General features: G+C 43.6%; 3 protein-coding genes across 4 annotated transcripts; 2 read left to right on the top strand and 1 right to left on the bottom strand.

Moving 5' to 3' along the window:
- Positions 1-596: 596 nt before the first annotated feature.
- nim1kb (NIM1 serine/threonine protein kinase) lies at positions 597-12753 on the top strand. Of its 2 annotated transcripts, XM_080755447.1 has the most exons (7): positions 597-653; positions 4334-4456; positions 7432-7736; positions 8854-9122; positions 10073-10242; positions 10764-11055; positions 11781-12753. In XM_080755447.1, exons 3-7 carry the CDS (start codon positions 7481-7483, stop codon positions 12090-12092), a joined length of 1299 nt encoding a protein of 432 aa, XP_080611573.1. In that variant the 5' UTR covers positions 597-653; positions 4334-4456; positions 7432-7480; the 3' UTR covers positions 12093-12753. The 2 variants fall into 2 exon arrangements, with proteins under 2 accessions (XP_080611573.1, XP_080611574.1); XM_080755448.1 differs by lacking the exon at positions 4334-4456.
- A 2540-nt stretch (positions 12754-15293) lies between these two features.
- Positions 15294-16656, bottom strand: LOC308309994 (growth arrest and DNA damage-inducible protein GADD45 gamma-like). The gene is made up of 3 exons (XM_080756008.1): positions 16466-16656; positions 16138-16345; positions 15294-16006 (listed from the first exon to the last, which is right to left on the bottom strand). Exons 1-3 carry the CDS (start codon positions 16621-16623, stop codon positions 15893-15895), a joined length of 480 nt encoding a protein of 159 aa, XP_080612134.1. The 5' UTR covers positions 16624-16656; the 3' UTR covers positions 15294-15892.
- Positions 16657-20590: 3934 nt separating this feature from the next.
- Positions 20591-21243, top strand: LOC308309637 (growth arrest and DNA damage-inducible protein GADD45 gamma-like; the record flags this gene model as incomplete). Its single annotated transcript, XM_080755547.1, has 3 exons — positions 20591-20703; positions 20808-21012; positions 21130-21243. 3 exons carry the CDS (start codon positions 20591-20593, stop codon positions 21241-21243), a joined length of 432 nt encoding a protein of 143 aa, XP_080611673.1.
- Positions 21244-21776: the final 533 nt, after the last annotated feature.

Here is a 21776-nt window from a genome sequence, read left to right as displayed (position 1 = left end):
GATAATGATACAGGCAGATGTACAAAACAGAAACCGATGGAAACAGATGGTCTGCTATGGCGTCGTCCCCTGATGAGCCGAAAGAAGAAGTTATAAGAACAGTTATCGACAGTAAAAACAAAATGGTCACTTTACTTTGCCTGTGCCCAAAACCAATGCACTTAAGAAAACAGCCATGTACAGAGCCATTGCATACTGGCGTGTGCTTTGATTGATTCATTGAAATATGTATTAACAGTTTGCAGAATTACAGTACATTTCAAGCACAACTCAATATCTGTTTTTCTTTTCTTTTTTTTTACTGTTAATTTTGTTCTCTCGGTTTGTGTTCACCAACATTTATCATGCTGTACTGCATGTCATGATTTTTATTGTGATGTTTTTGCCTAGACCCCAGGAAGAAAAGTCCTAGGTAACTAGTTACCAGCCAGGACAATAGATGAGATGCTGGTTGCTGCGGGGACAGCAAATGAACACTAGGGGGAGCTGTAGGAGCTGACAGCAGTACAAGTAAGCAGACGGTACACAGAAATACCGGTATACTTTCTTTCTATTCTCTGTAACATGATGAGCTTCACACAGCTGCAAGCCTTTCTTGGTCATAGCGTCGGTCTGCTTGAAAGGGACAAGGAGATCATGTCTCTCTCAACAAGGTATTGAAACCTTAACAGTATATAACTCTATGATTGAAACCTGAAACGCAGTCCCCCTGCCTGCCAGGCAATGTGTTTTGGTTTTTTGATTGATTGAAATCTTTATTAACAGTTTGCAGAATTACAGTACATTTCAAGCACAAACTCAATACAAAGACTGTTAACTGTGAGTGGACGACCCAATTAAGCCTTACACTTGTTTACAACAGGGTCCACATTGTTCAATTCATCAAAACATTTAGAGACAAACAAATAGACACTTCTATGTAGTTAAAGAACAGAACAGGAATTCATCATATAGGAAGCGAAAAGGGAAAAAAAATATATATACAGTGAGGGGAACAGGGGGATAAAAGAAAAGAAAACGGAAGACAGAGTGTAGGGCGCCTGCACACAACACCATGCGTTGATGCCATGTGTGCATATGTGCAGGCACCCAACACCACGTCCATACAAAAACATAGTACAATCCATAGTACAAAGACAGAGTGTAGGGCGCCTGCACACAACACCATGCGTTGATGCCATGTGTGCATATGTGCAGGCACCCAACACCACGTCCATACAAAAACATAGTACAATCCAGATACAAATTCAGCTTTTACAGAGGCCAGTTTCGAATTGCAGCCATCCGTAGGTGCCCTTTGAGAGCAGTTTTGAAGGAGCCAAGGGATTCACATGTCTTAATGACTGTTGGTAGGGCGTTCCACATTTTGGTCGCATAGGAGCGAAAAGAATTTAGTCCCTTGTTTGTGCCGAATCTGGGTTGTACATGGTTTGTTGCACTCCCTCTGGTGTTGTGGGTGTGGACTTCGTTTACATTAAGGAAGTATTTAGACAGGTACATGGGTATCTTGGTGGTGTATCTAATCTTGTGGACCAGACCCATTGCAAGATGCTGTACTCTGTCGTCGACCCTAAGCCATCCCAGCCTGTCAAAGTGGGCAGGGGTGAGGTGGGTTCGGGGGGTGAGGCCAAGTAGGAGCCTGACCAGTTTGTTTTGGGAGGTCTGGAGCCTTGTTTTAAGGGCCTTTGAGGTGCTGTGGTACCAGGAGGTGGATGCATAGTCAAAGAAACCTTGTACAAGGGCTCCTGTTAAGGTCTTCAGGGTGTTTTTGTCGACCAGTGAGGAGATCCTGTAGAGGAATCTTGTTCTTTGATTGACTTTTTTGATTACGTTGGTGGCCATCTTATCACCGGAAAGATTGGCCTCCAGGATGGAACCTAGGTAGGTAATTTGATCCTTCCGTGTGATAATATCATCACCAACTCTAACCAAGAAGCCATCTGCCTTTTTGAGATTACTATTTGATCCGAAGAGAATGGATTCAGTTTTTCCCAGGTGTAAGGATAGTTTGTTATCAGCGAGCCAGGTGCAGATTCTACCGAGTTCAGAGCTGAGGGTCTTTTCAACCTGCAGTTTGTTCCTGTCCGAGACCAGCAGTGCTGAGTCGTCTGCGAACAGGAACAAGTTGCAGTCACAAGCTGAAGTTTGGAAGCTGAAGCTGAAGAAACCATGGTGGCTTCTTTAATGTCGTGTTTATGTTTGTTTACAGCATGTGTGGCTTTGCCGCTTTTAGATGAGCACTCACTGAAAAATCTGTTTTGACGCAGGGTTCTCTCAAATGTTTTTATTATGTCTTTGTTCAACTTAAATTGGCCAACAGATTTGTGGCAGCCTGGCAGGGAGATATAGCACAGGTGTTGCTTGTTTTGACGAGGCTTGATTTTTTTACAACAGTTATTAATCGATTTAATTAATTATATAAAAATTAGCCTAATAATCAAATTTGTATTTTATTAAATTATTATACACATCGTCGTCAATCCAGAACATATCTAGCACATTTGCAGTGGTCAGGGAGGACACCTACTGGTTGACAAGTAGAACTGTGCCTGAAAGTTAATTTAATAGTCCAATATCTCCCCTGGACCCTGCATGGCCAACAGGGATTCCTCTGGAATGAGTGGTAGATGTTTGGCATATGTTTTTCTTATTTTAATATTTTCTATTCCTGGGGGATAGAGTTGCAATTCCCTCAATCGATACGTTTCGAGTACACAAAACATATCGATTGTAGCTTTAAATAATACATTACTATAACCATAAGATGTCGTGCAGAAACAACAGCAGAGCTTCTTAATACGGCACAGTAGAAGCAGGAGTTGATGCTGCTGCGTCCTCCATGAGACTGTGCTGTGAAGAGTTTTGAATGTAGAGTTGGAGATCTATCATTCTGGAGATCATTCATTCTGTTGAGCTGGTCCAGTAACCATTGTGATGTCAGAACAGACCAGCTCCATATATGGTGATCAAGGGGTTTGATGAAGTCAGATCAACATATATAGAATTAATTCTGTATTGGCCATATATGGAGAAAAGTCGTACGATTAGTCACACACATTACCACAGTGAAATTTGTTCTCCGCATTTAACCCATCTCTTGGAGCGGTGAGCCGCGCCGTGCTCTGGAATCATTCGTTGATTTGACCCCCAATCCAACCCATTGATGCTGAGTGCCAAGCAGAGAGGCATTCGGTTTCATTTTTACAGTCTTTGGTATGACCCGGCCGGGGATCGAACCCCTGACCTCCCAATTTCAGGGCGGACACTCTAACCACCGACCCAGTGTTTGGGAACCACTGCTTAGTGCTATATAGTGTACAGATTACAGCAGAGTAATGCCGGCGCCTCACACAATGTTCCTGCTGGTCTGGAGGACTTTTAATCTAATGAGCTCAGACTGATTTCTCCTCACAGGGCGTTGTGAGCGATGACAGGCCAGACAGCAGGCTGAGGGCTGAGGCTGCACACAAGATCAACAATTAAATCTGTGTAGTCTGTCCCATTGAGACAGTTCATCCATTATAAGTGAATAATGCAAATTCCTTGAAGTAAAATGGCAGAAATGTCAAATCATTTTTAGTCACTTAACTGTAACGAAATGGATCCGTGATTGTGTAAACTATAAACACCATCATAGTTATACTTGGATGAATGGAAACATAGATTCCTAGCACTGATATTGGTACTTCCTTGGTTACCACTTCTCTTTAAGTATTCCTATTCATAGTCCTGTAATTTCATAAACTCTGAGATTGGGAGTTTGGGGATTGATTCCCCGGCCATGTCATGACAATCACTTTCCTGCTAGGCACTCTGTGCTGTCAATGGTTGGATTGGGAATAAGTCTATGGAGTTAACATTACTCTAATTATCTAATAGACCCCCAGGTGTGGTTAGAATATTGAAATATGTCTTCCTTGTGTATTTTTGGTTTCTTCCTGAAAGCCTTTGAGTCAAAAAGCCCAATCAAAAATACACATTATTTGTGACAACACAACCCTAACCCCTCCCCTAACCCTTCCCATTATCATACAACAGCTGTGGGCGAGGCTTAAGTTCAGGTGGGTGGTGCTAAGGTGAGAACCAGGTATAATGAACTGGTGGGTGTGGCCACATAAAATCATATTAACACTGTACACTTTATCACAGTACCTGATGGTCATGTTTTAAGGGGGGCTGGGGGATCACGGCATGATTCCATCTTTAAGTTTCCTAAGCTTACAGGGAGAGCACACCTGAATAGGAGTGACACAGTTTGTAGGATTGCTGCTCACGCTCCATAATCCTTTTATTCTTGCTGTGTGTGTGTGTGTGTGTGTGTGTGTGTGTGTAGCGGGACAGAGACGCTAATCTCTCTCTGGGAACATCAGGTAATGCTGTTGCATAAGGCCTGATCTCTGACCGTAGCTGACCACACAGCCGAGAGGTCCTCCTTCAGTCCTTGGTCATCCTCAAGGTGATGCCCGTTCTGCATGCCATAGTCTGTTTTTAAGGGAGTGCTTCTAGGAACTCTGAGTAGACCTATGTACTCGGCATAGAAGCAGCACTTTTAGTTATATAGTTAGTATAGTTATTTCCCCTTGTGCATAATTAACTGCAATATAAAAGATCATCAAATATAAAGTATCCTCAACCATGTGTGTCACATCGTTTGGCCCATGTACTAGACCGGTGCCCGTACCCGGAGACCACGCAAGTCGGGAACGATGCAAGTTAGGAATGTTTGCCCCACCCGGTTATGCAATTGTTTTGTCAAAATTACATTTTTGGCACGGACATACAAAATGAGTGGATAATATTACCAGATAAAGAGCTAGTCCTGAATGACCATAACAGGTCTGTAACTCTGAGAGTGCAACAAATGTCCATTTGTACACTCTAAGAGTTATGGTGGTCCTTGCATATAAAACGTTTGAGAACCTTCGTTAGTACTCATAATGTGCATAGTGTTGTAGTAAATCAGTGTCATACATATTCTGAAGAAAACCTGGAGACTGACATTCACTAAGTGGGTCTTATAATCAAAATGAGAACATTATAATGGTGTGTAAAAAAATAAAATCTAAAATGTTCAAGGACTAGGACAAGTCTTTCCTGCAGAGTGCAGACACATTTTGTCTGTGTATGGACATATTGATTGTGGTGGGTAGGGTACAGAACCCTGCTTGTTGTACGTGTTAGACTCCTTGTCAGAGTACGCACGCAGTACGGTGCCGTCTACCATACGACCAATCCACTCTGGAGATACGAAGATCCCTGATGTTGTCAGAAACTGCTGATGTTGTGTTGATGATGATGTACATGGATATACATGGGAGACTGACAGACCCTCTCAGACAGACACACAAATACAGAGATTACGTGCATTGCCCGGTAAAAGAACGGAGTTCTATTGTTCTATTGCTACGACATATGATGGTGCAAAGCTTGGCCAATCCGTGAAGCTGATGGGTTGGTTTGGACATAGCAAAGACATGCCTATTCACTTTGCTATGGATTTGATCCAGCACGAGGTTGACCCAAGAAGCAGATTAGTTTGTGTGTGAGCGCATTTGTTCTTAAACAATCGTCACCAAACGTTATCCCCTTAAAGGGATCGGGGGAGACCTAAATAAGGCAAGGATTAGAATACATGAAACCACCTTAATCCCTAATCTGATTGAGGAGGAGGAGGAGACGGAGACGAGAAGCCGTTTGGTGTCCGTTTTCTTTGACTCGGGTGAAGGTACAGAGTGAAGACCGGGTGATGCCTTCCAGCCTGTGTGTGTGTGTGTGTGTGTGTGTGTGAGTGTGTGTGTGTGTGTGTGGAGTACCAGAGGAAAGAGAGGAGATACGGGCTGAAAACATAATAACTGCATGATTCATTCAGAGAATATAATAGCACAAATGGGTGCTGGCATCAACATGTCACTGCAGAGAATCCAGGATTGAACATTCTCAATGTCCCGCCGAGTCAATAGGGATGTGCTGCCTTTTGATGGTTGCCATGGATACTATGGATGTGTTTGGATGCAACAACTGTGGAGACTTGGTGAGATCTTAAGCACTTAAAACCAGTGGTGTTCTGCCGTGTTACGCTATACGGTACGTAGCATACCATCCGAGCTAATTTGAAAACAAACGTGGTACACCATCTACTAATAACCATTTAGTAGATGAAGCTCGATACCCGATTACGAAAAAAACAATAACAAGCTTATTGAGTACCCGGTATTGATAAGCTTTAAAAAAGCTTTTTTATCAAGCCTGTTATCGAGCATAGCAGCCCATGAAGTCATGTTAAAACAATCAAGACGAGGCGATCAAGAAATAAATCTAATCACCCATGCTGGCTCAAACATGTTGGTCTAAAAGTGTATTGATACCTGCCAACCAGCGTTGCACCGGTAAACAAAATTACACTTTTAAAGTGACGGTACACATATTAAGCAGTTCACAGTTTCTTCAATATTATTTTCCAAAATGAATAGAAAATGCTCGATAGTGGGCTCGATAAGAACCTGGCTCGATAAGCCTTATTGATAAGGTGCTCGTTATCAATACAAATTAACGAGCTCCACCCCTTTCACGATCGTATATACACGCGCATGCCATGTGGGAGGGAATAATATGGTACATGGTGTAAAATGTGACCATATATGGTCATATTCCTGTGCATTATTTTGAGTTTCACGAACAAAACTAATGCATGGTATTTTGCGTTTGTTTATAGATGTACTAGTTCTTATTTAGTATTCTCCTCACAACATGTATCTATATAATGTTTACATTACATCATCTGACTTTTCAGATACCGCTAGTTATTTGGAAGCAACCAAAACCTTTATAATATACGTTATACAGTTCTGTGATTTTTGTTTTGTTTACAATTTCATCCAGGTACATCATGAAAAAAACTTAAAACGGCAAATAAATGCTGATCTGCAAGCTTGCAGTGTGTCTCATTGTGACACATTGTGAGCTTGTAGATCTGCTATTTATTTGTATAAGAAAACATCTCCTAACGTGTTCCTTCCACGCGCTACGTCCAACCAGGGAAACTCCCCCCTGTCAGGTGTAAAGGAGCAACTTGGACACTCGGGCATGAAGGAAGCATGAGTTCAAGTCCGTTGCTCTCCCCTTGTCCCCCATATATGGGGACTAGGTTGGTGGAGGGTGTGTAGAGCCCAGGATTACATTAGATGATTGACACAGGGGTGAAAAATGGGTTACAAAATCGTGGGATAAAAAATATATTAAAAAAAAAAAGAAAACATCTCCTGAGCAGGGCCCAAATTTGGTTCTGTTTCCCAAACAGTGGGTCGCAGCAAAGCTTGTCGGGATCGGGGCTCGAACCCACGACACGCTTTCAGGTTGGACTACCAGCCTATAGGTGCCCAGACGGCTGGCCAAAGAACCACAATATATTAACCTGTCAAAACTACTTTTCAGGATGACCTGATCGCTCCACTGCTGTAGGCCTAAAAAAAGGAGAAAGAAAATGCCTGGGAAGGAGTACAAGGTGATGACCAGGAGGCGGCACCATAGCCTGTACAGCATGAGCGACAGCTCTGTGGAGGATGAGGAGGAGGAGAAGCTCACTCCGCTGCAGAAGCTCACCACGAACATGTGCAAAGACCAGAAGACCATCAAGGAGCTGGTCGTTGGCCGCAGGGTGGGCTTCTACAAGGTGCGAGGGGATATCGGCTACGGGACCTTCTCCAAGGTCAAACTGGCCTTCCATGCCCTCACCAGAGGTAATCAATAATCACCATATCATCAGTGGTGGAAAAAGTACTCACATCTTTCACTTAAGTGAAAGTACCAATACTGCACTATGTGTCTCAACGTGACGCATTGTGAGCTTGTAGATCAAGAGAGTGCACCTGAGTGCAACCAAACATAAAATTACTTGTCTTTTAGTTCTACTGGATCTCTTCTCCACTAGTCTCTCGAGACAAACTGTGAAAACAGACAGCTGTTTTTCCTTTGTTTCGCCAATGGGTTCCCAGATTGCTCCACTAGTCCCTCCTCCCTAAGATTTTTGTCTAGTTTTTATTTCCTGACGAAATTGTCAATATTTTTAGTCCTCATAGCTTGGATTTAATTTAGTATTTATTTGGTGTAGTCGAAAAAAGGTAGTCGACGAACATTTCTCGTCATAGTTTTAGTCGACAAAATCAACACTGAGTGGAGTAGAAATATAAAAGAAAACCATTACAAATACTCCAGTAAAGTAAAAGTACCTCAAAATTGTACAGTACTTAAGTAAATGTACTTTCCACCACTGTATATAACTGTGTACACTCTTCTACGCATGTGTCGCTGTTCGTCATATCATAGACATGGTGGCCCTAAAGATTCGAATAAAGGTATTTTGCCTGGTAAAATTAATTACCAAGCGCGTTAATCACTGCCCATCTGAAAAGGACCTTACCCCATTTCGGGTGGGAACCCCTTTTGGGGTTTTAAGGATTATGTTATATACTTTAGCTATTGAGAAATAGAAGATCTACAAGCTTGTAGATCTGCTGTTTTTGAAAAATCGTAAAAATGTGGCGCAAATCTTTGAATATATATTCTTTCAGAGGGAACGTTTTTTACTCAAATCTCTGCTTCTGGTGAGGTCCCTGGAAACAACATATTTTGGGTTTTTCAGGATTTAGAAGGCATTTGTACAGTGACGGTAGAGTCCGTGGGGGCCACGGGGCCTCTGCCCCCATGAGGAATTAGACCTTATATATATTCCGGGGGAGGGGAGGGGGGCGTGCCCCCATGACTATTATAAAAACATTTCGTCTCCGCATTTGTAGAATCGTCCTCGGGTCTAAATAGGTTCAATGTGAGTACCTTTTCCTTTCTGTCATGTCATAGACAAGGTGGCCCTGAAGATCCTGAATAAGACGGGGCTGGACCCCGAGGCCCAGCGTCTGCTGCCCAGGGAGATCTTTAGCATGGAGAGCCTGCAGCATCCCAACGTGGTGCGTCTGTACGAGGTGGTGGAGACCCCCTCCCGGCTGTTCCTGGTGATGGAGTACGCGGGGGGCGGGGACCTCCACTCCAGGATCAGCGACGAAGGCAAGATGTCGGACACCGACAGCAAGATCGTCTTCGCCCAGATTCTGGCTGCCATGAGACATTTGGTTAGTGTAATAAAATAAATAACACTCTGTGTCCACTGTATTTATATTGGACACATGGTGTCTTACGTCGTCCTTTAGTGCCCTAAACCAGGGGTTCTCAACGGTTTTGGTCGGGGACCCCCGGAAATGCTTTGGCAATGACTCGGGACCCCCGCCCCGCCCCCTCCCGACCCCCAATATAAATTGACTGCTACAATAACCTTAATAATAGAGACAAATAAATACTGAAACCAGATATAATCATTAGGGAAGGTGTATGCATGTACTGTGTACTATGTAAACTCTTAATTTCCATTTTCCGTGTGTGTGTGTGTGTGTGTGTGTGTGTGTGTGTGTGTGTGTGCGTGCTGCAGGGTTATAGTTATAGTTTGGTATTTTTCCTACACACTATCGTATTGATTAGTTTTAATTATTTTAAAACGTCTTAAAAGCTCTTTATTTCCAAACTCCACTACATCTCAGAGGCAGATTTTGTACTTTTACTCCACTACAATTATTTGAAAACTTTAGTTAACAGTTTATAGATTTTGATTATTATTATTACAAAACATTAACCGCTTCAGCCCTATATACATTTTGGCCATTTGAAAATAGCCGATCTACAAGCTCACAATGTGTTGCATCGCTTGTAGATCTGCTTTACCATTTAGGCCTAAGGCCGATTCTAAAAACGCCTCTAAATCCTGACCTAAGGTTTCTGAAAAACTTCAAATATTTATATAGCAGCATCAAAAAATTTACATTTTTGAATACTGTACATACTGTACAGAACCCCAATATGGGTGCCCGGCCTGAGGGGGTAAGATACCAATAGGGGTTCCCGCCCAGAATGGGTTAATGATTTTTATACATTTGAAAACTTGTGAAATGGGACACTCTGCACAATGACTACTTTCTACTTTTGGTACTTTAAGTACACTTACCGATACCAAACGTTTTGCTGTGTGCAGCACAACAATCACATCATCCACCGGGACCTGAAGGCGGAGAACGTTCTGTTCACCAGCGACGGCTGCGTGAAGGTTGCAGACTTTGGCTTCAGCACGCGTGTCTCCACGCGCAGCCAAACCCTGGACACCTTCTGCGGCTCACCCCCCTACGCCGCCCCAGAGCTCTTTAGGTAATACACACTGTGTTGATTTCTTCTATTGAAAAACTATGGCGAAAAATGTTCGTCGACTACCTTTTAAAATATAAACGAAATAAAACGTAAGCTGTGATGGCTAAAACTATTACTAAATACAGAGTATACTGAAAATTTCATCAACAAATAAGAACTAGACTAAAATCACGTTTTTTGGTTGCGCTGAATGCGCTTGGGTTTGCAACCAAGCGTAAAAAAGAGTGTGAAAATCTGTGACTCAGCTCAAGTGACTACTGGCCATTCACAGCGTGTCTTTTCCAAGACTTGTCAGACCTGAACGTCCACTCTGTGGCGCACGCAGAAGCTTCTGTGAAGCCAGACTGTTGCCTCTCGCAATAGTTGTATGGCTACGCGAGACTGGTGAAGCACCAACAAGCGCAGAAGCTTGCCCTCACTTGAGTACACACGCCCCAGAGCTGATGTCTATGGTTGCATTGGTGCGGTTTGGGCTTAAAAACGAAATACAAAATGTGCTGTCAAAATCAACACACTTGCAGGGACGACTCGTATGTGGGCCCGCCGGTGGACGTGTGGGCCATGGGCGTGCTGCTCTTCTTCATTGTGACGGGCTCGATGCCGTTCCGCGCCGTCACCATGGGCAAACTACGCCTCTGCATCCTGGAGGGTGACTACGCCGTGCCCCCCTGGGTGCCCGGCCCGTGCCAGAGGCTGATCAAGGGGGCGCTGAAGCCAGCTGCCGAGGAGCGCTACGCCCTGGACCAGATGCTGGGCTGCGAGTGGCTACTGCCAATCGAGTTCCCCTGGTCCTGGTCTCTGCTGCAGTCACAGGTTATTATAATAGTCTTGGATCGTTTTTACATTATAGTTTAATTTTAGTTATAGTTTTGACAATGTTTTTTCTATAATTCAGTTAGTTTTAGTTTTTCTAGCGTTTTTGCTAGATTTTATTAGTTTTTATTTTAACGCTTAGTTTTAGTTTAGTTTTTTTATTAGTTTTAGTTGTTAGTTAGTGTTAGTTAGTTTAGTGTTAGTTTTAGTGTTTTTCATACCTTGGGTTATTTGTCAGGCTTGGGATTTGAAAAAGGTCAAAGTAGGCCTATTGTGTAATAAAAACTCAATAAAAGATACCATTTAAAAAAAGATATACTGTTTGTGTTGGTAATGAGTTTGTTTTAGTTCGTTTTGTAAACACACAATACAGTTTCAGTTAGTTAGTTTTTTTATTTAGTTCATTTATCAAAAAAAAATATATATTTTAGTTGTGGTTATTTTATTAGTATTTGTTAACTATAATCAGTGGTGGAAAGTAACTAAAGTACATTTACTTAATTAAGCACTGTAGAATTTTGAGGTATTTGTAATTTCCAATACTTTTACTTGTACTCCAACGTCTAGATTTGGATTATTATCACAAAATGTACATTAACAATTTCAGCCCTATATACATTTCAGTAAATAACTACTTTTACTTTACTTTAAGTTTTCAGCAGATTACTTCTACATTGCAGTATTGAGTACTTTCTCCACCACTGACTATAATAACCTGTCTGCAGTGTCCGGTGGAGCCGCCAAGCCCTCTGCGCCTGCTGGACTCGGAGCCCGGGGAGCTGGACGATGAGGAGGAGGAGGTGCGGGCCTCCCTGGAGGAGCTGGGCTTCACCGCGGAGCATGTGCGCGACAAGGACACCCGGAACAGCCGGAGCCCCGTGACCGGGGTCTACCGCGTGCTCCTGCACCGGGCCCAGAAGAGGAGGGGCTGTGAGACCATGCCCGTGGTCAGGGGTATGGTCCGAGACCCCAAGAGGGAGAGCCTCAGGGCCTACAGAGGCCTGTTACACTCCTCCAAGATGTGCGTGCTTTCGTGAAAGAGAAAAACAATGGAGCATGCACATCCACTCTGAAGGCCCCTTTTCCACCAAAATAAATTTGGTTCTAGAACTGGTTCCGTTCTAGATTGTTGGAACCTTAGTGCTTTCACGGAAACGGTGGCCTTTTTTTGGTTCCATTTCCGAACAAACTTTTAGGGTTCTGAACCAATTCATTTTCATTGATAACACTGAACTGGTTGAATATTAAGCAGGCAAAATGAACTGAACCGGTTCAACCCAGGTGGAAAATTAGCCTTAACTGAAAACCAGGTGCTGGGCCGAGATTAGAATACTGAAGAAAGGTAAGGTCTGCACACTGGACGATGATCCAAAAGAGTAGCCTGGAAACCAGACAAATCTGCAACTCCCTGGGGAGATTGGCCTGCATGGTACTCCCCAGTTTGAATTACATTTTGTTCACCCCAGTGTTGTGGGTGACCAATCAGAGCCCACTATTCAAAGTGAGACTTTTTTTTGCTGTGACGTTGGAATCTGTTTGTAACCGCCCCTTGGAAAAAGACTAATATCTGTCTGGCCATACCACGCTACCAAAAGAACCGAGAGGCTCCAAACGTTGCGTCCATGGTGTGGGAGAGCCGTGGGGGTCAACGTGGTTTGGTCAGATAAAGTTTTTTCTTGTAGCTTGGGTCACCTCTTAAGAATTTGATTGATTGATTGAAATATTTATTAACAGTTTGTAGAATTACAGTACATTTCAAGCACAAACTCAATACAGAGACTGTTAACTGTGAGTGGACGACCCAATTAAGCATTACACTTGTTTACAACAGGGTCCACATTGTTCAATTCATCAAAACATATAGAGACATACAAATAGACACTTCTATGTAGTTAAAGAACAGAACAGGAATTCATCATTATATAAGCAAAAAGGGAAAAGATACATATACAGTGAGGATTTTTTTTTTTTTTCAAGAGGGTGCCCAGTGATATCCCTTGAGCATTATCAGTTATTAACCCCTTAATGCCCTTCGGCTCCCTGACTAGTGTAAGGAACCGTTACGTTTTGGAGCATCGTGTTCAGACCGTACCTATTGATTTAATTAAAGACACTTGAGTGATAGACCATCACAGCTTTCTTGCAGCGCACTTTTATACTAAAAAGTATTTTATACTTTAATAATTCTGCATTAAGTGATCATTAACTGAGTAGCCTATCAAATATTATGTGATTATTTCCACATTTTGATAATTTGTTGTGTGTGTGTGGTGTGTGTGTGTGTGTGTGAGATTTTTTTTCTCCTGACAGTTGCTTTGGCATGCAATTTCTCATGGCAATAAAGCTCAATTGAATTGAGAGAGACAGAAAGTGCCTCTTGAGTGCAGCTTTTTGAAGTAAGGTAGCTAGCTACATTTAGAAACAATATGCTTGAAATGTGCTTTTCTTAAATCCTGTATTTGATCAGTGGAGTTCAAATGGCCTAATTGGTCATGTAAGCCACGCAGGTCTCTGAAATTGTATTTATTTTGAAACTCAAGCTTGACATTTGACATTAGCTTTTCATTCTTTTTTTTATTTAATTTAACTCCCTGCCCTATCCAGCAGTCAAGCTCTGAATATATAGTCTATTATGATTTGAGTAAAAAACTCACACAGATTTCATGGTTTAACTCATAATGAACATGCAGCACAATGGTGGAACGTAAGTATAATCTATTGTATTGGGCCTATAAGGTATACTGTACCAGTTTGAGCTGACTTTATTTGTGTATTTCCATGGCAATTTCCAATAGTTAGATTATAGTTACATTCCACCATTGTAGTTTTACTTCTACATCTCGGGTCCAAATGCTGTACTTTTACTCCGCTACTATACAAAGTAAGTTACTTTGTAGATTTGTATTATTATTACAAAACATTAACCACCCTATACATTTCGGCCATTTGAAAATACTAAATAGAGTTCCGCAAGCTCACAATGCGACGCATTGTGAGCTTGTAGATCTGCTATTTTCCTTCTGCATAGGCCTATTACTTTCCACTTTTGGTAGACTTGCCAGGCATGTCTTCAAGTAGCTACATTTTGATGGCCCTTTTTTAAATATTTTACTCAAGTACTTTTTTAATTCTGGACTTTTACACAGTAGCCTATTTATATTACATTATTGATACTTTTACTTTAGACCTATAAAGTAAAAACGTGATAGTCCTATACTTTTTCCACCACTGAACATGACTACTCGAACAGTAGCCTACAGAGCTGCCTTGGCAGCACTGTGCCTGCAGTGCATCCGTCTCTCCCTGGGGATTTGTTTACCAAAAGTTTCGCTAGTGCCTGCGAGACCCCCGAAGTAAACAATGGAGGAGGAGAAGAGAACAGCAGCTGGCGGGACCCTCTATGCTTGCAGCCGGACCAAACCAGCCCCAACCCAACCGGCCCCTTTTGGCACTGAAAGTGCAGGCCGGCTCCTCCCTCCCGCGACCCCCACCTGCAGAAAGTGGCAGATGGTGTGGCGTGGGTACGAGACATCTGCCTTGGGACAGACAATAGCGGCTCTGTGCGGACCGCTGCATTTGACAGCCTGAACGCGCGCTGCTATTGTGCGCGCCCCGCCAGCCCCGATAGCCTGCACAGCACACAGAGGATTTAATTAGGCTATACACATGCAGATGAGCGCCTGGGTTGGCTGGCTTGCTGGCTATAGTGGCTAGGCCGGAAAACAGCAGATCTACAAGCTCTCAACGTTGTGAGCTTGCAGATCAGCTGTTTTCAAACACATGCGCTGCCTATATGCAAATTTGCTGACTAGTCTGTAAGCATAAAAGTTGTACTGGTTTTCCCCCATCCCCCAAAAAGAAAAGAGAAATCCCTTACAAGTCAGTCTCTGCGCTAACATTGACACAAACACATCATGATGACACACAACTGTTTTTTTCTTTTCTTAGTTTTATTATTGAATTAATATTCATTTCATTTCTATTGGATGTACATTCTGTATATCATATCGACGATTCTAAAGTGAAAAGTCATACATTTGTAGCTTGTCACAATTTCCAAAAATAATCAACATCTCTTATACAAATATAAACCAGCTTGTATAGGATATTGTATTGTCTTGGTAAGTACATCAGTGAAACATTCTAAAGTTAAACCTTTAGTTGTAGAGCATTATAAATATTTTTTTTTTTTTTACTTTTTTAATATTAATTTAACATTAGTCATTAAACGTCTAAAGTGAAACCTTTAGAGCTTTAAGTAGGCTATTATTTTTCATTTTCAATCATTTTGTCATCATTAAATTTCTAAAGTGAAACCTTTAGAGAATTAAGACACTTCTGGAAAGTGGGAAACATTTCGCTGCGTTGTTACTCAGCGAGAGAACATTTTAAAAAGTCTCTTTTTAAGAATGTCTCTTTCTCGGCACCGCTTCTTTCTCCTGCTGCGCGTGCGTCAGATATGCGTGTGACGTTCTGCTCTGTGTGTGCGTGCGTGCACGACACATCAGGACGTGGAACAAGTCACTTCTCCTTTCTCTCCAAACCTCATCCACACAAAGAATGAGGGTCGATGTATCGCTCTCGTGGCATACCTGACCTCATTCACATAAAGAATGAGAGTCATCTTGGCATGGACGGGACAAGAGGCGACGGGTCCGAAGACCAGCGGGGGCGGCCCTCCTCGGGGCCGGCGCTGGTCGGTCGGGTTGCCCATGGATATGAATCCTCCTCAGGAGTATCCATCCATCCAGGGATGAGTAGAAAACAGTGTCATCCTGCTCAGTAGGATGAGTATTTCCATTTTTGTTAAACGAAGAGAGAGTGTTGAGCTCTCTGATCAGCGCTCGGGGAGGATGATCTCGGGCACCCAGTCGTTCAGATTGCGGCTCTCCTCACAGAACAGGTGCAGCTTCTCCATGGCTGGGTCCTCCCAAGAACCATCAGTTGGGTTCTGTTGAATTAAAGCAAAGAGGAAAGCGGGTTAGCGACAAAACACTTCCAAATGAGGCTGATGCATGCCTGCTTGTCCAGAGTGAGAGAGAACAGATATATAAAGGCTATGTTTGAGTTCAAATGACATACCGTGATGAGGACACAGTGAGCGTCTTCTAGCTGTTTGTCCTTGTCGCCAACGATCTCGACCAGGCGCTGCACGTCGCTCACTCTGACGATGCTGATGTCGTTGTCGAAGCAGAAGGACTGGATGAGGGTGAAGTGGATCTGGAGGGCGATGTCACACTCGAACCCTTCGTCGATGGCCAGGACGCAGAAAGACACATTGTCCGGATCACTGGAGACAAAAAAGAAGAAACAATATGAGCACAAACTCAAATGGGATTCAAATTAGAAAAATGCCCTATACGGGTCATCTTTTCTGTGCATCTAGTGTTCGAGAAGTTCATATACTTACATAGTGTTCATAATTTTTGCGGATTCGTAGACGCCGACCGTCAGACAGTCGTTGTCTTTGGCGGAGACGAGCACATCCTCCAGGGCTTGCCCGCTGCACTGGGCACGGTCGACCACTTCGGTGCCGGTGGTCTGGATCAGAACTTCCTCCAGAGTCATGGTTGGTTCGGTTGGTTGGTTGCGATGAGTCACAAAAAGTATTCCACAAGGGAAGAAGTTGAAGAGAGAGATGATGTAGGTTGTTGTCGGAAAGCAAATCCGAATAAGCAGTACGTGTCTCTGGTCCTTGTGTGTTGCGCTTTTATAGGTTGGCTCTCGTGTGGCCGCGTGAAAGCCGCTTCGCTCGGATTGGCTGATCCTGAATGGTGTATTGGTATGCTAATATCATTGTCACACTGCATGCGGCTCGTGGCAGATTGATAGGGGTCACCGAGCCACGTTCTGGCATAACAATAGGTCTTCTGCACAACTAAAAATAAGTTTCATATAAAAAAAGAAACTAATTTACTGTTTTTTCCCCTATATATGCGATCTCTTGCTGTGATTCTCTCAATACATCCATGCATAATAGCCTATAGGCCTAGTGCATTTCCCCAATTTCTTTCGACTTTTTTTGTTTGTTTGTAGCCCTATTTCAAGGGTTTTATTGTGTGCATTTCGTCAGGGGTCATCCTGACGAAATATATCCACAAAATAAAACCCTTGCTGACTTCCATGCCATTTTATCTCTGGGTGCTGAAACACCGAAAAGTTTTAGGTGAAAGTATAAGTGCTTTTGCAGAAACACAGAAAGTGTGTGCAGAAAGGCATGCATGCAGGCGCCCCATCCCCCATGCTGCATGCACGCTGCAGAGAGAGAAAGAGAGAGGGCAGGTGGAAGATGCCATCTGTAGGACTAGAGGGCTGGCTACAAAATACGGACCCTATTGTGCGCGCAGAGACCCCCATTATCACGGTCCCCATACACATGCAAATGACCAGCGCGTGCCAGGACGCTGTGCGTGCTGCCGCACAATCTGCACTGCTGGCCCACGCTGACCACGTGGCCATCAGCTGTCCCAAATCCTAGAATGGGTTTTATTTATTTACCGTATAGAGAGGGGGCCCACACGGACCTCATTTGGTAAAACATCAACAAAACGTCCAAACTACAAAGATTATCCCCAAAAGCTGCAACACAAGCCCCTATATATGTTGGTTATACATTAAGGACGTTAATGTATCTCTACTCCTGCACTTAAATCTATATCCTCGATTTGAAATAATTTTAATTAAATGCGTGCAATCCTATATAGGTGCAACTTTTGCGCATGCATGCACACATCTGTCGCTTCACAATGCATATATATATATATATATATATATATATATATATATATATATATATATATATAATGCATAACAACAAACATGCCTGCTGCTGCTGCGTAATTAAAGGGGACCAGAGTGTGACAGGGCAACACAGAACACAGGTTGGCGGTGATTGATTCAGCACCATTGTTCTGCATAGAAAGCAGAGGGACAGATGGAGGACTGTCGCTATGACCCCCCCCATCACCACCAACCATGCAGCCTGCAGGTCAACCCCGACCCACCGTGGGGCGCGCCGCTTCATTGTCTACGTGTCTCACATTCTCTCATCTGTTGTCTGCGTTTAATTCAATTTGAATGCCAAAAGGAGAGGGCTTTATTAGCAGCACATCACATGCAGTAGGCTACAAATAATCCCCGAGTGTTAATTTAACTCCGAGAGTGTATACAGATTGAACCCAAATGGACCCGTGCGTAGTCCGTCGGGTTACATTTGCACTCTCTGGGAGTTACATAATGATAAATGATCACTGCCATGTGTCATTTTACTGTGGGGTCTATAGGCTAGCCTAGTGAACAAGTGATCTCTATAGGCTATACAACAAGTCTTATCTCAAACAGTACACTGCAGGCATATGCAGACCTAGAGATACGAATCACCTCATCTGACTTGTTGTAAACACGTTTAAGAACAATTATCAAACAGTGTGTCATCATGATGCAACAGAAGCCCCCTTATCTTTCAGACGTGCATAGGCCTACTGCATATCGGCATAGAATCGCTGATAGCCTATTTGTTTGTTTTCGGGTCATTATTATTCATTCCTTGTGATAGGCCTACTCTTTTTTCTGTCTCTCGATGTCTGCATGCTGCAAAGTTTGCAAACATTGAGCCATCAAGGAGTCGTCAACATCTCACATGACTAAAGAACCTTTGGATCAAACTGATTCCAGTTGATATGCTCTCGATCAGCATGCATGGCAACAGGCAGGCGCGTGCAAGTCGATACGCCGTAGGCTATACGTGTTTGTTGCTGCGAGGCGCATCTGCCGGACGGAGCGGCGCGCCCCTCCACGCCCCGCGGTGTGTGTGTGTGTGTGTGTGTGTGTGTGTGCGTGTGCGACAGGTGTTGGTGAGCAGAGCAGTGCCTCTTTTTCGGCTGACCCGCAGCACACTATATGGCTGAGTGAGTCTTTGTGCAGATGCAAATTAGTTAAAAAGTTGTAGCCTATTCTTCAAGAGTGCGTTTTGTTATGGCAAGCCGCGCGTGCATTATAGGATAGTGGTGTGTGTACAACAAATTCCCAAAGCGCAAAGTGTATAGCGTATATACACAGAGGAAAGAAAACTAGTATGCTCTTTGGATATAGGGCATCTTTGTAGAAAATAACTTTAAGTAGGCCTAATACACAAGTCACAAATAAGTCACAAATTTGTCTGCAACAATATGCTGTTGAAGTGAGTTGAGTGAAACGCATACATGATTTGTGGTGGTTTACTCTGGAGTTTGGACTGGCTGCATCACCTGCGGCCATTACGCACAGCAGGTGCTGACTTATCTCCAGGCATGAGTTTCCTTTGTCCCCCCAGCGACAGATGGCGTATCTTCTGCAGGGTTGCTATGGAGAGTGATGCAGGCGTGGAGATAAGGACACGTCCAGCTGCCACGCGCCTCCACTGAGTGAGGTCTGGCTCGGTCTTTACGCATGCAAAGTAGCGGCGCGTGCCACTATCTAGAATCTGTTGCGTAAAAGTTGCCTATAGGCTGCCTATTCAACGTAATTGTTCCATACAGAGTTTCAACGTGAACACCGATGATCACGCGCGTGTCGGGTCTTCACACCGATGAACAACATCTTATGAAGAGCCGATATTCGATATATAGGCTTGAAACATCACGTCCAATGGTGGAACCAAATAAAAAAATACCCTTCCCAAAAATACTTTTCTATACTGCTTTTAGACTAATTAATTAATTTCCTAATAGCCTAGCACTTTTGCAGCTTCTGGCATTTGCTTTATGGATTTTGGGTTGGATTTTTATGGGTTTTTAGTGAGTGCATGTGTGAGACTGTGAGTGGATGTGCGTGCTTTATTGTTTTTCTTCAACCTAAACATGCACAATGAACCGACCGATACATCTTTTAAACTTAGTTATAATTATAAACATATGATATTTTGTATCAATACATTCGCCAATATAGGCCTATAAGTCGAGTCGACTTTATCACGTCAAACACGTGTTTTGTTTTGTGCATGCATGCACGATTTAAGTGGGAATGTGTGATTGCGATGAAAAGCAAAAAAAAAAATCCTCAAATCCACCGGGTCCATTTGGTTATGGCTATTCTCTTGGATTTAAATGAACACTAGTGAACTTCACTGCATGCAGCGCAGTGTGCCGTTTCTGTGGAATAATTAGGCAGTTTTGCAAATCTACGTAGATTTTGATGGCACGAGTCTATAGAGGCCAAGTGTCGGGATTAATTATTCCTGAAGTTGAGGGCATCAATTAAAGGTCACGGACTTTCAGAATCTTATCCATTCAGTCCAAACTGGCCCATCCTTCCTCGGACAGTTTCTCTATAGGCACGCGCCTGCCATGGGAGGTGTGGTGGGGGGAAGGAGGGGTGACTTTTGTCCCTGAACAACAGCCAATCACAGAACGCGCGTGTCGGGTCTTCAGTATAAATACCGCCAGTCCCATCGGAGAGCATTCAGAGCAAACTGTGCTATATCTTCTGAATCACTATCCTCCACATATAGGCCTACTAAAACCAGTGAGATCAATCACTTGTTGGAATTATTTTGAAGATGCAGTCGCCTGCAGGGTCTCCTGGCAAAGCGCTGAAAGAAGCTCTCCTCTCTGCTCGGAGAGAGGAACAACTCACCATTGGAGTCTACGAAAGTGCCACAATAATGAATGAGTAAGTGCAATGCTAACATGTCTTATGCTATTGCTCAGCTCAGCTGGTAGCCTATACTTTTGCCCTGAACAAGAGCAGCCACTAACAGATGTATTTCTCCACAGTGATCCAGACAGCGTGTCTTTCTGCATCCTGGCCATGGACGAAGGGTTCGAGTGTGACATCGCCCTCCAGATCCACTTCACCCTCATCCAGTCCTTCTGCTTCGAGAACGACATCAGCATTGTCAGAGTGAGCGACGTGCAGCGCCTGGTCGAGATCGTTGGCGACAAGGACAAACTAGAAGACGCTCACTGTGTCCTCATCACGGTATGTCATTTGAACTCAAACATATAGCCTTATATCTGTTCTCTATCACAAAGCATTATTGGACAATTAAGCATGCAGGAAGCTAACCCGCTTTCCTCTTGTGCTTTAATTCAACAGACCCCAGCTGATGGTTCTTGGGAGGACCCAGCCATGGAGAAGCTGCACCTGTTCTGTGAGGAGAGCCGCAATCTGAATGACTGGGTGCCCGAGATCATCCTCCCCGAGCGCTGATCAGAGAGCTCAACACTCTCTCTTCGTTTAACAAAATGGAAATACTCATCCTACTGGATGACACTGTTTTCTACTCATCCCTGGATGGATGGATACTCCTGAGGAGGATTCATATCCATGGGCAACCCGACCGACCAGCGCCGGCCCCGAGGAGGGCCGCCCCCGCTGGTCTTCGGACCCGTCGCCTCTTGTCCCGTCCATGCCAAGATGACTCTCATTCTTTATGTGAATGAGGTCAGGTATGCCACGAGAGCGATACATCGACCCTCATTCTTTGTGTGGATGAGGTTTGGAGAGAAAGGAGAAGTGACTTGTTCCACGTCCTGATGTGTCGTGCACGCACGCACACACAGAGCAGAACGTCACACGCATATCTGACGCACGCGCAGCTGGAGAAAGAAGCGATGCCGAGAAAGAGACATTCTTAAAAAGAGACTTTTTAAAATGTTCTCTCGCTGAGTAACAACGCAGCGAAATGTTTCCCACTTTCCAGAAGTGTCTTAATTCTCTAAAGGTTTCACTTTAGAAATTTG

This window comes from Protomyctophum bolini, assembly GCF_963924005.1.
Source record: "Protomyctophum bolini genome assembly, chromosome: 22".
NCBI lineage: Eukaryota > Metazoa > Chordata > Actinopteri > Myctophiformes > Myctophidae > Protomyctophum > Protomyctophum bolini.
This window is presented reverse-complemented; position numbering and strand designations above follow the sequence as displayed.